Below are 15935 nucleotides of genomic sequence, written 5' to 3'. Positions count from 1 at the left end.
ATCTTAAAAGAGATTATAGTTCCACTTGGAGCTTGTGTGAGGATTGCAGAGCAGGGGAGATGTTTTCCCATTTTATAATGCCATGGTTAGGTTCTGGATGAGTGGAAGTTGTTTTATGGACTTTTTTTTGGAATGCAACAAGCATACAGTTAAAATAGTCCAGGTAAAAGGGTGATCCGTTTTTTTTCAATAAAGTTCAATTTTGATTGGAATTCCAAAAAGGGAAGGATGTTTCACAACAGGTGAAGTTGAACGTTTACGTTCTTGAAAGCTACATTGATTTGGGGTATTTTGGAGAGGTTTGCATCGAGGAGGATGCAAAAGTTCTTGGCCAGGCTTCTCATTTATTTTATTTTGCATTTTTAAAGTGCTCACGCAGCCCGCGGGCATCGAGGAGGGGAAGCAAAAAGTGGGTAGGGAGTCTGTGATTTGGTGGCTGAACAGGATGCCCCCATTTAGGCATATGCAGTTGTCCACCATCAAATCTTGGGTATGTGTGATGAATCCCAGGATCATAATTCAATGAGCGCAGTCAAGGCCGAAGATGATACATATCTGTACATCATCTGCATAGCATTGCAATGGTATGGGAAGTTCTCCAGGAAAGTGCTCACACTTGATTATGAGCCTTATTCCAGCTTTTTTTATATCTGCAAGATCTTTGTTGAACCATTTATTACTGAGTTAAAGAAGGGGGGGGGGGTCTGTCTCCTCTTTGTTCTGGAGATATCTGGAATTTTTTCCCAATGTCCCAATGTCAAGGTACACCCACTGTGTACTACAAATGATGTGTTAAGGATATATTTTTTATTTCCTTGGAGGGATCAAAGTCAAAGCTGGTTTAATTTTCTAGCATGAGAGAATATGTATCAAATAGTACATGAATAACAAATGTGTGTTCTTTTATATCACTTCATTCCGGATTCATCTTGTGTTTAATTGTTCTACAGATGTCATTATAATGCAATTAAATGATACTCAATTTATTGACCTCAAAAGGATGAAAAGCTGAACCGCCCGCGTTGTGGGATTCCAACTTGAGTAGTGCATACTGACCCCATATCTCAGGCAAACTCTTAACCCATGAGCTATCCATCCAAACTCCAATAATAATTACTTGTTTTTATCAACATTTGTTACTGCATAGACACACTCTGTTTATCAGATTTTACTATTATCTAATGTATTATTGCTCAATTAACCAAATCTGGAAGGATGAAAGGCATAGTTTACTCTGAAAAGATTTGTACCACATTATCCCTTACCGCCTATCTGAAGCAGCATCTTTACCTGATTCCACGTCCAGAGAGTATTTATCAATGGCCAGGTTCATGGTTTGATAAGCCGTGTTGCAGAAATCTTCTAGAATGATGTAAACTGCATTGGTTACATTGCGAGGCACAGGTTTTGCGAATTTCATCCGGCTATTTACCACAATGCTTCCGTTACGGAAATTCAGAATTTCCAGATTCTCAAAACCTGTTAAATTGGATTGAAGGTAGGGAACCAACTGAAACACATAATGAGGAACATGATTAGACAATACTTAACATAGAGCTATTGCAGTTATCTGAACTGATTAATTGGACAATTAAAATAACACACACAGAACAAGTAGCCAAAAGCAGAAAAGGGGATGGTGGTTTACAATGAGTCCCTCTGAACGCCAACAACAAATATACAGCTTGTGAGTTAATCAGCAAGACAATAGCCACTGAACAAATATTAGTCAGGTATGTAGGATAGCTGAATCAAGTAGCACTCATAGATTTATATGCTCATAGAGCCATAGAGATCAAATCAGAATGGACCGACAGATACTCAGCTAGTTAATATGAAGACATATGTTGCAAAAGTGTGATTTCGCTCAACTCCTCCAACTCTGAAAACCATTCCAAAAGCAAAACATTAACTGCAGCACTTCACAAGATGTTTTGCACCAAAAGCTCTGTGCTTTGTCAGCTTTAGAAGAAATCATAAAAACTAAAACATCTCTTTCCATTACTATGCTGTCACATAACACTTTAAACATACCCAAAGAAACAAAATATTTACCAGCAACGGCTCAGTCTAAATACTGCACAAAAAGGTGGTCTAACAGAATATAACATTTAAAAGTGAATAATAGTAAATTGTGATAAACACTAGACCTGCAATAAAAACACATCACATAATAAGCAACTAAAGATCAAATTCTGCTAAAGGGCAAGTGCCTAACCACCCATGATCTACAACTAACAGAGAACTAACTTACTACCTGCATGCTTATGCCCTTTGCCTCTAAATGATCACTAGAAAAAGTATGTAACTTGCATGGCCAAGCTTCTGTCTATACTCAGGGCTAGTTGACACATGCCGGGAATCTAAACAAGGTCTGCCAAAGACGACAGAAGCTTTTTGACCTCTATCTAATGAATGCATTGCCTATATCTCAATAACTGAACTAGCCACTCCCTTCTAATTGGCCAATACCACTTGGATGTCATCTTCCCCCTCTTCCAATATTTCTTTTATATATTATTAGTGCTGAATCTAGCTCTGCAATCTACGAAAAAAACACCTACGTATGTTCCCTTTTCTCAAACTGATCATCTAAACCTTAAACACTCCCAGACTTAGCCATTGTTCTTTTTATTTTTCTCAGCGATTTCAATCAGGTCAGCATCCCTTTCAGCCTAGTCTTTATTTTTCGGCTGGGGTTATAACTGGTGCCAGTTGGCTGGCCATTTCTGACCATTATCAGCATCAATTTCTCTGCATGATCTATGAATGGCCCAGCAGGTTTATCTGACCCATCTCTGGTCTCTAAACATTCTCTACATTTTCTGAGACTGTCTTGTTTCCCTGTTGCTCTGTTATTTCCTGTCAGTATTTCTTGTTGTTTACTTCAAATGCTCTAATACTCTGAAAACATCCCCCTAGGGACATGCACTCTGCACATCAACTCTCCTGTGCTTTTAGTGGAGGCATCTGCAACCTTTGGCTCTCCAGACATTTTGGACTACAACTGCTATCATCGCTAGCCAGCGTAAGGCCATGGGATTCAGAGTCCAGATCACCTAGACATCCTCAGGTTGCAGACCGCTGCTCTTTGTATCCTCTACAGTTGGTCAAACCATTGCAGAAGCCACTTTTTGGACAATTCATCCATTCAACAATATGTATAGTTATGTGTTAACACTTCCCCAGTGTCTCACTCACAAACCATTTGCACAAGCATTCAATCTGCCCCACGTGTTGCGCCTTGTCACATTTCAACATGTTAAATGCACTCCAACAGACCTATCAGTCTACTTAGTTTCTACAATCCAAAATGGTAACACAATTCCTAAAATGTTCAAGCCCTAAACTATCCACATGTTCTGCCACCTTATTCTTTGCATATGGTAGCATCAACTTTCCTATGCATTCCTTGCCACCTTCGGTATTTGCAGATTCTGAGCCTGATATTAAAATCAATCTCACAGTTTGTACATTTTGAAATTAACAGACCTCTAAGATGGCTCAAACTATGTTGCACAGAGTACAACCTTTTCAGCCGAGGCTGTGTAATATATACTAAGCACTATACTATTATGCATTGTCATGTAATGGTGAACTGCTTTGCATAGCAAGTGGGGGTGCAAGGAAAATGTCCAACTACATATGAACAGTAATAATAAGCTGCACATGAAAAGTAATAATATAAAATATACAAAATAACAAATAATACAAAATAAAAATATAAATACCCTGCACATGAACAATTATAATGCTATAAAGAAATAACAATAACAATGATAACAACAATAATAATAACAATATTCTTACCAGCTCCAAGAACCGCTGCTCCAAAGCTTTGTATTCTGGTGAATTTTTGTTGAACAGGTCCTCTGAAAACATCATGTTGGTAACCCTCAGACTAAAAAATACCACCACAGCTCGGGCTGGTAATGAAACATTAAGGCCATTTTCAAAGGTGGATAAAATAACTCCAGCCATATCTGTTGAATAGTCATTTTCATCTGTCATTAACCTTTCCTCTTGGTTCATTTCTGGGTGATAGTACACTGTGCCCAGATTATCCAATTCCAAAGAAATGTCTTGAACATTTGGGATTACTTCTCCATCACGGTTCACTGAGGGAGCGCCCAGATCTTGCTCTGGTGCTGGCTTGGAGGAAACATTGAGCCACTGATCGTGCAGACCAACAGTAGGTGAACCCATGATTGCTAGGTCCTGCTCGTTGAGTGCATTCCCAATGGTAACTGTTGTTATGACAGAGTTCACCACGGTAACAAAGGGATTAAGAGAATGATCTTCTTCAGCTCTACTGGGCCACTCGCTAATAGTTTCTGAACCTGTTTCCATATGGGGTATAACTTTAGCATCATTGGGCTTCTCATCAACAGAATCAGCGCCAGTGGGCAGATCTGGTTTGTTAGGATTGGTAGTCAATACTAAAACCGATTCCTTAGTTGACTCGGACGTTGCAAATACATTCTGTTGTACAGTCTGAATATCAGTGGATGATAAAACCAGGGATTCATGAAGGTCTTCATTTATAGCATTTTCAGAGGCTTTGTTTGGACTTTGAGTTGGCTGTTTTGTTTGTAGTTTGATGTCCGCTGCATCAGTCACATTATCACCAATAAACTGTGAGTCTGTTATTTGAGGCTCATGGCTGGTTACCTTGTTTGTAGAGTGTAACGCCAGATTATTTACACTGAGGTCTTCCTTTATGTCATTTCCTTCAAAATATGATCCATCATTTGCTGGTTGAGGGACAAAGTATGAACTTGTAAATGGGTGATGGTACAATGTTTCAGGCATAGGTATGTCAGATCTGGTAACATCAGTAACAGGCAACACACGAGTTAATGATTCTGTGGTTGCCTGCCAAAATGGGTTTGCTGCGCTTGGGGTCTCTTCACTTGGAAGGTCTAATAATGAATACTTCACAGGGCTCTCCGTTGACAAGGAAGACTCTGCTAGCAAATAATCAGTCATGCCAGAGGATTCCTCTTTTTCCACAAACAGCTCAACCGTCGAAGATATCAGTGTCAGTGGTGTAGACACTGGTGTAGTCGTCATCTGTAGAAAGGCAAGTGCGTCTGGTGTGGGTCCTGCAGCAAGAAATTCATTATCACTTTCAGACGTGTGTGTAAATTCCTCTGTAATTGGGTTTGTGTCCCCATCTCTTGAAGAAACTTCATTGAGGTAATCAAGCAAGTTTGTTACATAATCTGCATCCAAACCCATAGCAGTTTCATCATCTATTATCTGGACTGATACATTCTCCTTCGACATAGGATAGAAAGCTGCTTCAGGAGATCCCGTAGCCCATGTAAAAACTGTTGAATCATAGTCTTGCCCTGAATGATCAAACCCTGATCCAGAACCACCTTCAAATAATATTTCATTTCCAAGATGGATGTCAGGCGGTGCAACATTTCCCGCTAAATGTCTCTGCTCCTCATCAGTATTGCTAGAAATTGTTGAAGTAGAGTCACCTGATGTAGCTGCTAGTTCTTGTATTCCAAGTGAACATAGGTCATTGCTGTTACATTCTGAGAGCGGAGTCGGAGCAGCAACCACAGCAGGAAACAACATATTTTCTGTGTCGTGACCTGTATAACCAAAGTCAATATTGGTGATTTCGGGCTCCTCCACGGAAATTGTTGATGCCACTATTGCAGTACTGACCTCTGTATCTGATTGAGAGGCCACTGTTGGTATGACAGTAATATAGGAGAATGACATTTCGCTATGTGGTTGTACATTATTTGGCAAAATATGAGAAGGTATTTTGGTTGCAGGCAGTTCAAAAGGCAACTTGTCACTAAAAATAAGGCCTTCTGAGTCCGATTCTTCAATATCTGCAGGTTCTAAAAGAAATACAGAAGCATTGCCGATGTTTTAACCAATTGTCGTATTTACTCCAGAACAATAGCGATATATGTATATATATATATATATATATATATATATATATATATATATATATATAAGTCAAAAAATTGTTTGTAAAAGAAAAAAACATTTAAACACGTAGATTTTGGCATGACTTTCAAGATGTACCATACAAGGTAAGCTCAAGCATCGGCCTTTCCTGCAAACACACATCCACAAAGGTCAAAGTACCCTTTTTCAAACCTACCACAGAATGTACTGATTGTTGAAATACTAAGAGTAAGTCATGGGCACTACATACCTTCACTTTAGCATAGATACTCTTGTTAATGTACTGTAATGTAAGAGATTTTGTGTTGGTTGACTCTTTGATGGGGCCACACAACATGTGGTGTTTAGCAGAAGCTCCAGATACCTGAGAGTTACCTATGGACAAAAAAGGTGATGATTTCTCACCAAACTTCCAGTAAGGCCAGTGGATCACCGAATATGCAAATTCTCTCATGTATGTGTACTCCTGCATTTGACTCATTTATATCATGTTTCACTGACCTGAAAAACCTCTATCAGATGTTGACTGAGAGCAAAACCAAGAGATCTCAGTGGGACACCTGCATGGGTAACCTATAACCCTACCGAATGGTGAAAAAACTCTTCTCTGAGCCGACAATAGAAAACAGTTTCTCAGATGATGAAAATGTAGTGGTAGCAGTGGCAAGACATTCTGAAACAATGCATACATTTTCAGGGTCAGCTTCTATGTCAGCAACCAGCTAGAGCTTTTTCAATGGCTCCCATTACCAACACAGTGATTCCTCACCAGTCCTGAACCTGCCAAGTCCATCTAGCAAAGGCTAATTGCTTCTCAAGCACTCCTACATCTAGTAAACCAGGAGCTAATATAGACCTTCCATTGAGAAATGCAACAGTAATTAAGCCCACATTTTCTTCTTTGCCAAGCTTTGGGCCATGAGTGATAAGAAACAAAATGTACACACATTTCAGGAGAATGCTGATTTTGTTGATTGTGCTGGTAAACATGAAAACTATGTTTAAGGCGGTGACTGCTGACCATTAAGATGCATGGATTTCCATGACCAATCTCAAAAACCTCCACTCCATGTTTACAGGGTTTCCACCCAAAATGCATTTTGATGCACTAAATCTTAGACTGGACTTTGGAGCGAGTGATCATCGAGAACAAGCCAGGAAGTATGCTAATGATGAGGAGTAAGTTATCCCCAAAGCAAAGTTTTTTATTTTTTATTTAAATGAACAAATATGCCAGCTGGCAAATACATCTGATGCAATTATATCTAAAAGAACATCTACATATACAGGTTACCTGCTCATAATCCTTATACATATTAGCTGTGTCACACCTTCTTCGGTCTGCATTCGTATCCTACTTTACTCATACAAGAAAAGGATAATGATAATGCTTGCCTTTTTTCTACCCTTTTTTTCATTTCCATTGTTATTTTAGAATTATTAGCTCGAAAAATATAAAAATCCTCCTCATAATTGAAAAATTATGCCTTGTCCCACTGCTAGATCTGCCTATGAAAACAATTGCATTTCTGTATTTGTTCAGAGAAAAATATCACAAGAAGGTGAAATGAGCAAAAGCTTGCAGAATCCTGTTTAGATTGAAGCCACCACTTCGTCGAGACTCATTGGCCAATCCACATGGCATGACTAAATCACGTGCCTACACTCACTCTTGTAGTCGCTCTGATCGCTGGGAAGTGTAGGTAAACTTCCCAGCGATCAGACCAAGAAAATACAACCCACTAGGGAAAACGGCCAGGTGCGCCCTTTTTCGAGAAAGACAAGAGCATTCATTTAGTATACAAAAGAAAAATGGCGACAATGGTATTATAAGTCGACTGCCACAGAGCTCTTTTATCCTGCGTTGAAGACTCAAGTTATGAACACAAAAATCATCACATATGACATACTCAATATACAAGGTTAATCCCCCCTTCAGCATAGGCTACCACCTATGTACATGCTACTGATTACATATAGCCCATTTCCCAATTGGTTCTGCTGTCTTCTCGCCCCCCTTCACCACACGTGGGTAACGTCCTTGTCTGTCTTGAAACACTACAAGATGATTTCAAGGTTACCAGACATTTGGTCGAAAAAAATTGGTCGACTGGACAAATGGTCGAACCAATTTGGTCGAAAACCAAATGGTCGAATTTTTTTATTTTTTATTTTCACCCCTTTTTTGGTTTTTTTGGGGGGGTCCCACCTAACCCCCTTTTTTTTAAAAACGAAAACCCGAAAAATATATATATAAATAAAAAAATAAATTTGACCATTTGGTTTTCGACCAAATTGCGTCGACCAAATGTCTTTCGACCAGTTTTCAGTTGACCAAATGTCTGGACACCGATTTCAATTAGCACCCTCTTACGTTTAGTCCTAATCACTTGATGTACACCTGGTTATCAACATGAACTCAGCAGTCGACTTCAAGGTCAGTCTGGTCCTTGCAAACAAAGCAGCCCTCTTCCCATTCCAGACACGTTGGCGCCCCCATCATGCGCTCCCCACTATATGGGCATCACTCTTGACTCTCCCTGGCACAGACCATAGATCATGTTGTTCTCCGTATTCCCCTTTATCAGTTCTCCTACCCAAGCGCAAACCTAGTGTCCCACTAATCATCCCAGTTCGCGAAAGATTTAAGACCCATTTTCCTACACATCTGGTAGTTCAAATAGAATGACTATAGTTCTGGGGGGCGCTAGTGTCTTAAATCTTAATTGATGTTTTGGCAACCCGAGACCTCTGCCTCGTTTCCCAAGAGTGTGACCTTAGTGCTAGGCCGCAGCCCCTCGCCTGTTCAGCTGCACATATTCCTGCCTACTACTTCAAAAGCCCAATTAATGGGGAGGTGCGTGCATGTTTCTTACCGCATCTGGGAATCAAAATGTGATGGTCAAACAAGGGATAAGGCCTCATTGTTCTGTGTCTTCGACGTGGCCTGCAAAGATTCAGGCCTACTCTTAAATGCAGCACTGCTTTATGTTAGGACTACCGTGTGTATGTATATATATATATATATATATTTAATGTATCTTACGTGATTCTATTGCAACACTACTGATTAGTTTCCCCCATATGTGATCCCCACTCAAGCCAGTTAGTCCCATTCATGAAACATCCCTCTCCCTCCTACACCGTTCTACACCCCTTCTCCATATTTTAGTATATTTTCCACAATCTAAATCATCTGGGAGCGGCAGCAATCTGTACATGCATCCCAACACCAGACATAAGATTCCCAGCCCAGAAGTCTCAATTAAGGGAAGCTGAAAGTAGGGGCAATTCCTACTTGGTCCTTTTAAAACAATGACTGGGTGTAAAGGCCTGAACCCCTCTATTGCACCAAACAAGTTACGCACACAATCATGTGCCTTTAATCTCTGAGACACCAGCCAATTTCCACACTTCCATGCAGATACAAGCCCCCCTCATCTCCTCAGATTAAAGGCTCACACAGCCACAACAGGCTAGTTTCGATCAAAATCCCAAATGGCACACTCACAGCCTCGTTGACAAAAAAACTAAACATAATGCTAGCTTCTCACTCCTCCATGCAAAAAGCATGGTAGACACCACAACAAGAAGTATTCCTAAGGCGGACTTCATCACAGTGAAGTAGCTAACTCATAATCCAATAAGTGTCCTTCATGAAGACATCCCTAGGGGTAACAGTATTGAATACCACACAGAGAACCAGTTGCCAGCTAGACATAACCCACAACACTTCTTGGCCCAGCATCCGGCTGGGAGAAGCCATAATCAGCTCTTTGTAATCATTGTCTGTTACTTCCCAATGTGACCCACATATAATGTGGCATTCTATTGCATGTAAAAAACCCACTGGTGCAATTAACAATTTAACAAACACGTCTCTGACCCAATGACAAGAGAAGAGAGTTTCAGTTCCTGAACCTTAAGTGTATTATGGCCTGTCTGTAAAATGCAGGGCGCCATTTATTAGACGACCCCCGCCCCCATTCTGTTAAGGTGGCACATGTGAATGTAGGTGGTGCATAGGCCCTGTACTGTAATGCACACCTGATGAGATCAAAGGCAGAGGTAACACTTAGCAGATCTTCCTGCCACAACCTGTCTCATGCTGAGCTGTTTGTTGAAGGTTTGCAGCACTTGTCTTACTGGACACAGGTTGGCAACGCTTCGTGCTTCAACCCTCTTACCTGTCTGGAAGAAGTAGCGACACAGAGTTTACACGTCAAGACACAGGAAAGGTGTGCGACTGAGGGCTGGAGGAGAGAACCGAAAAGAGAGTGGCAATAGAGAGAAAAGAGGGGGCATACAGAGAAGGGGCAGAGAGATAGCAAGTGTCGATAGGCAGGGATAGAGAGACAGAAAGATTGATTGATTGGAGGAATTGGAGGAATAATTGCTTTTGACCATCTTGCTTCAGTACACTGTGAGGGGGAACCTACACTCACTTTGAGGCAGGCAATCTGCTAAGAGGAAACAGGACACCATCTCTGCGCTTAGCATACTTGAAACTGCAACCACATAAGCCTTTATATAGTGCAGTCAAATATGCGTCACACCCCTTTTGCCTTTAACGTATTCCTCCTCCTATGAAACCATCTAAATGAATTAGTGCGAGTGAGAACCGCATTCTGCAAACGCACTACTTGGATCAGCATAATTCGGAAAAGGACCATCTTTTTCTGACATTTTAGACAAGCACTGGTCGCCTTCAAGGAGAAGTGCCTGCCAAGCCTCCTGGTCACACAAGGGCTTGCTCCAATTTTCTATGTATTCACTTTTCTTCGAGAAACTACAAAGTACTTCTTCTCCCTGGGCATCCCAGTACTTGCGCATTCACCTCGTTGTACGCTGGGACAAACTAAGGCTTTCACCCTTGGCTAACCTATGCCTTACCAAGCCTGTGCGCAAAGCCCCTGCATGACTGAATTGGACGGTTCCCCAGTCAAAAACCTCTATGTTCATGATATGTTTTTCTCAGATGCTTCAGCTTGAAAACTGCAGCGAGCAACCTCGCACGCTTGGCAGCCGGGTCGTAGTGATTTACTCTCATTTAAGCAGTGATACTTTTAGACTGTCGTATTTCAGGAACAACCTTCTCTGTAGCTTCTCAGTGGTCTGAAATAATGCCCAATAAATCCAGAGGTGACCACGGCAGCAGAAAAACAGCCAGCTTTTATTTCTGTACAGATGTTGAGGAATGAACAGGAAAACCACAGTTTATCCGTGTCCCAGAAAATAGCCCGATGGCACAGATTTTGAAGGGTTTTTGTAGGGTTTTACAGAATGAGAATGAATCACATATAAAATAGTAAAATACATGTACTCAGGTGCATCAAAACAATACACTTCCTAACGGAGCATCCTTTGACCTCAGCAGGCATTGTTCAACACTTTATGTCTGTACAATTTCACTCTGCCTACCCATGTGACACAAACTCTGCCTGTGACAGATCATTCAATCATACGTAACAAGCAATGGTCTGGTGATTGGTACCTAAGTGGCCCTTATTTCAGTTCTCAGGCAAGAACGCCTTGTCCTAACCTTGCCCTTGTGTTATGTATCACTTAGTATACGTCACTGGTCATGCTTATGTCATGTCCCAAGTAGAATTAGCATATTAGCTGCTAGCCTTCTGGTCCATTTCCCACCTTCTGTCAGTAAATCGTGTCCTCCCATGGTCCTGCCCCATCATCCTTCTAATCAAACCTGCTGTGCTGTTCTGCCCGGTACAGTTTCACAAACATTGCTGATAGGAGAATATAAAATACTGTTTGTTTCAAACGTACCCCCTTTTGCGCTTACACACACACACAGTTGTCTCACTTTTATTTATCGGTATTTCCACTTTGTTACACTCATTCGATTATCTGTCTGTCTCACTTTCGCTTTTCACTGCAATCAATATTCTTTATGCTGTCTACGCAGAGATTTGAGGCCAAGGATAAGTCTCACAGTCCTGCTCTGGATTAGTTGCAGAGGGCAGAGAGGAAGGAAGATTGAGAAAGAGGCTGTTGCAGTCCAGCCCAGAGAGAACCAGGGCTCGAGAGACAGTGAGCTTCTGGGGGAAAGTGAGAAAAGGAAGAATACCTCTGAGGAGGTACAGCTGGTAGTGGGCCTTCTTTGCAAGGTCTGTGATGTGCAGAGAGAAGGAAAGGGTGGAGTCGAAGATGACACAAAGGTTTTTTGCCTCACAGGAAGGCGAAGGAAGAGGGCCCATGGAGGGCAGCCAGAGTGAAAGAGGGAAAGCGGGAGCAGAGGTCCCAACGAGAAGGATCTCCATTTTACTGGCTTTGAGGGAGAGGTCGTTGGAGGTGCACCAATCCTGCATCGTGGCTAGACAGTCTGGAATGAGCGAGAGAGGAGAGGAGGCTGAAGGGAGCCTGAAGGAGAGCTGAATGTCATCCACATAACACTGAAAGTTAGAGGAGAAGGTAGAGATCAGGTGGGCGAAGGGGGCCAAGTAGACGTTGAAGAGCCAGGGTGAGAGGTTAGAGCCCTGGGTAACACCACAAGTGGAGAGAGAGGTGGTGGAGTGACAGGACCCAAGTTTGACCTGGGAGGGCTGGTGTTACGCTCACCTGGCTCCCATGGAGGCGTCGATCGGAACTGGACAGCTGCGGTCTCCACCAATGTGACGCGTAGGGCCGAGATGACGGACTGGACTGGCCCACCTAGCTTCGTTTGCTTTGCCCGTAGGAATATTCTTCTGCAAATGGAGAAAGGGAATTAACCACCCGTGGAGTTGAGCGTAAATCCCCCTACCCCCGCTGTTCTCCCCACAGATTGCCTTTGATGTCCCCTCTTATAGTCTCACCTGATGGTTTGAAAAGATGAGCTCTCCATCCTGCATTGAGCGCAGGGGCGCGTTGATAACCAGTTGCTTCACTGGCTCGAAGGAATTGGTGAGTTCCAGAACAATATTGACTCTGAGATTCCCGGCAAGACGCCGTAAGTATAAAGTTCGTAAGAGTTCAAATGCCTGACTTTCACTCTTGTCCGATTCCTTGCAGGTTGCAGCTTGACCCTAATGAAGAGTTCCTCGTGGCAACCGGTAGTATTCTGGTAAGGATTTGTATTTTCCAACACAGTTCGATAAAATAAAGTCATTGGGCCTCATTCCGACCCTGGCGTTAACCAAGGCGCTATTAGCTATTAGCGCCTTGGTTGACGGCGTTATTTTTCCGACTCCGCCATGGTGAATGGCGGAATTACCGCCCCATTCCAAGGTTGGCGGGGTCGGTAATTCCCCATTCACCAAGGGCCCTTCCCCATTCCCATTTTTGCCCCATAGGGCTCAATGGGAATGGGGAAGGCGCTAATTACAGCACCGTAAATTACGGTGCCGTAATTAGCTCCTAGGTCCCTTTGCGGGTTGGTTTTTTAACGCCTGCAAAAAACAGGCGTTAAGTACCAACCCGCAAAGGGAACTCGGAATAGGGCGGTAAGGGTTTAACGGCATCGGTCTCGTTAACGGTGACCGTTAACCCTTACCGCCCTACTCGGAATGACCCCCAATATGTAACCTGTTGCTTTCTCCCTTATTCAGTCGCTGAGAGACAGTATGAAGTCTTGGGGAATAATACCTCTGGCGGTAAAATCAGGTAAGTCTATTGTGGTGAGGAGGGTTCCCCTTGTTAGTTTCTTTGTTTCACCTTGCTGTCCTTTTGTTTCCCCTTAGGGGCCGGGGTTTGGCGAAGATGCAGTGGAAGCTGCGCTGACCCGTGAAGAGGAATAGTACCCCTGGTGGTAAAATCAGGTAAGTCTATGGGGGGGTAACTAATATTCCTCTGTGTAATTCACCTTGCTGTTCTTGTCTTCTCCTTAGGTGTCGGAATGTGGCGGGAACATGCAGGAGGATGCGGTGGAATGTGAAGATGCTGCGAAGGCCGGTGAGTTCAGCGCATTGCTGCAGAAGGCGAGGCGACGCGCATAAAATAACTTCTTTCTTCCAGCTCGAAGGCGCGATGGATCGGGAATTCAGGTAAGGATTAAAGGTATTGCTCTTGTTCTAACCTTTTCTCCTTCTTTCTCCCTTTTTCTAGGAGCTCCAAAATCGAGGCGGGTGTGGCAGAAGGCTGGATGCAGACTTGCAAGCACGGTGAGCGTAACGCTGCTGGATGCAGAATAACGCGAAGCGTGTGCTGCTCTTCGGGCGTGGTTTAAATAGCCTCCAAAGTAGTCCCAGGTAAGTATTACTCCCCAGCCCCGCCCGAGTAAAAAATAGTCCCTAAGTAAAGTAGTCCCTTCCAAGCCTCTTTTGGCTTGGAGCTCTTGCAGCATGGTCTGCATCAGGTAAGTTTGCAGCATGGTCTGCATCAGGTAAGTTTTACTCTATGAGCTTGACGCCTATGGCGCCAGGACTGACTCTCCATATGAGCCTGGCGCCAAAGGCGCCAGGACTGGACCCAAATAGCCCCTAGCAGGGGTTGTTGGGCTTGCTTAGGATAACTTAATGCCTGCTTCCGGGGTTGCTGGACGTGGTCTGGGTCCCCGGGGTAGGCATCATGACAGCCGGTCCAGGAGGAAGGAGGTCAGCCACTCCAGAGCCTGATCCGTGATGCTGAGGTTCACATGGAGTCGCTTGATCAGGATGGAGTGGTTGACCGTGTCAAAAGCAGAGGAAAGGTCAAGGAGGTTGAGGACAGAAGGGAGGCTGGAGTCAAGATTAGCGAGCAGATTGTCACGGGTGTTCAGGAGAGCAGTTTCCATGCCTCTGGCTGCTCTGAAGCCAGACTGATGGTCATAGAGACAACAAACAGATTCAGTGTGGAGAGTAAGCTCGGAGATGGCCAGCTTTTCCAGGAGTTTGCCCTGTTTCATCCTGAAGGGGTGACGTTAAATATGGGAATTGTTAGAACATAGTGTCTGACCCTACTTAAATCTTTTGTTACATGGAGCTCTCCCACGCTGGTGGCTACATTTGAGAGCTGTATTCATTAGCAACTCTGTCACCTTTACCAGCTGTCCCAACCTCTATTTATGAACTTTATTCCTTGATATACATATTCTATGCTTATGCTATGAAATTGACCCCATCCCAGATGCAACCTTTTAGATATCTCTGTTTTCTGATTTTAACCTTCAGCATGTACTTCTGCTGTGCCAAATGTATTGAGCAACCTGTAGAGCATTTAGTAAACTGAGATTTCACTCAAAAGTTCAATATTGGCAAAAAGAGCTCTATCAAGCCTAACGTTGCATTAACCACTGTCTATCTAGGTGCGTTCTGGTTTCCCAGTGACTTGCTGCAAATTCTTTGGTTCTTTATGACAATAACATCTCTTAAACATTTACTTTTGGGGTAGTGACAAGACGCACATTGGATCAGGGTGCAAATGAAAGGTGACACTGGTAACTTGTCTAGGCAAAGGATTTCCCCTTATGTCACTCTCTCCACTACCACCTTGATGTACACTAGATGAGAAAACCATGTATTACTCCTCATTTAGTTTGATCAGTTCAAGGTCTGCCCCACATAGCCTTGTGGCTTTTGTACTCTCAGCCTCGTTGCTCATTTGGGCATGATAAAACAACTCACCCTGGAAGAATGTCTCCCCTATCACCTTCTCCATTTCAACTTCGTTGTACCATCGGTCATCTACTGCAACACTTTGTTGTCCAATTATTTCCTTATTCTGTGACATAGAGATTAGTCTAATAATAAGAAGCCAAATTAGATGTCTGTGTTGGTCTTGGCCACCCAATCTGTTCCAGAGAAGGAACAGTACATTTTGGAGAAACATTTGCCATTTTTCATGTCACCTATTATTGCTGCACATTGCCTTCTAAAGAGATTAGGCCTGATTACGGGCCTGGCAGTAGCCCTGCCGGTGCTACTGGTGGGTTGCTGCTGGACCCGTAAACATTTACCGGCACCTGACTTCCCGGTGCCACCGGCTCATTATGAGTCCAGCGGCCAGGAAGTCAGGTGCTGGTAAATTTGTAAATCCCAAGAATGGGGACACGGAAGCACCGGCACCAGTGTTTCCGG

The 15935-nt window shown here is 43.1% G+C and overlaps 1 protein-coding gene across 2 annotated transcripts in view; it reads right to left on the bottom strand.

Moving 5' to 3' along the window:
- Positions 1-15935, bottom strand: part of IMPG2 (interphotoreceptor matrix proteoglycan 2) — a 901957-nt gene that overhangs the window by 160573 nt on the left and 725449 nt on the right. For both annotated transcript variants that reach the window (XM_069637266.1, XM_069637267.1), the window contains 2 exons: positions 3811-5867; positions 1291-1510 (listed from right to left, as the gene is read on the bottom strand). In XM_069637266.1, the coding sequence (XP_069493367.1) occupies positions 1291-1510; positions 3811-5867 (2277 nt within the window). The remainder of the gene's footprint in view (positions 1-1290; positions 1511-3810; positions 5868-15935) is intronic.

This window comes from Ambystoma mexicanum, chromosome 7p, assembly GCF_040938575.1.
Source record: "Ambystoma mexicanum isolate Mex_15411 chromosome 7p, UKY_AmexF1_1, whole genome shotgun sequence".
Lineage (NCBI taxonomy): Eukaryota > Metazoa > Chordata > Amphibia > Caudata > Ambystomatidae > Ambystoma > Ambystoma mexicanum.
The sequence above is the reverse complement of the archived record's forward strand: the minus strand, read 5'-3'. Positions and strand labels throughout refer to the sequence as shown.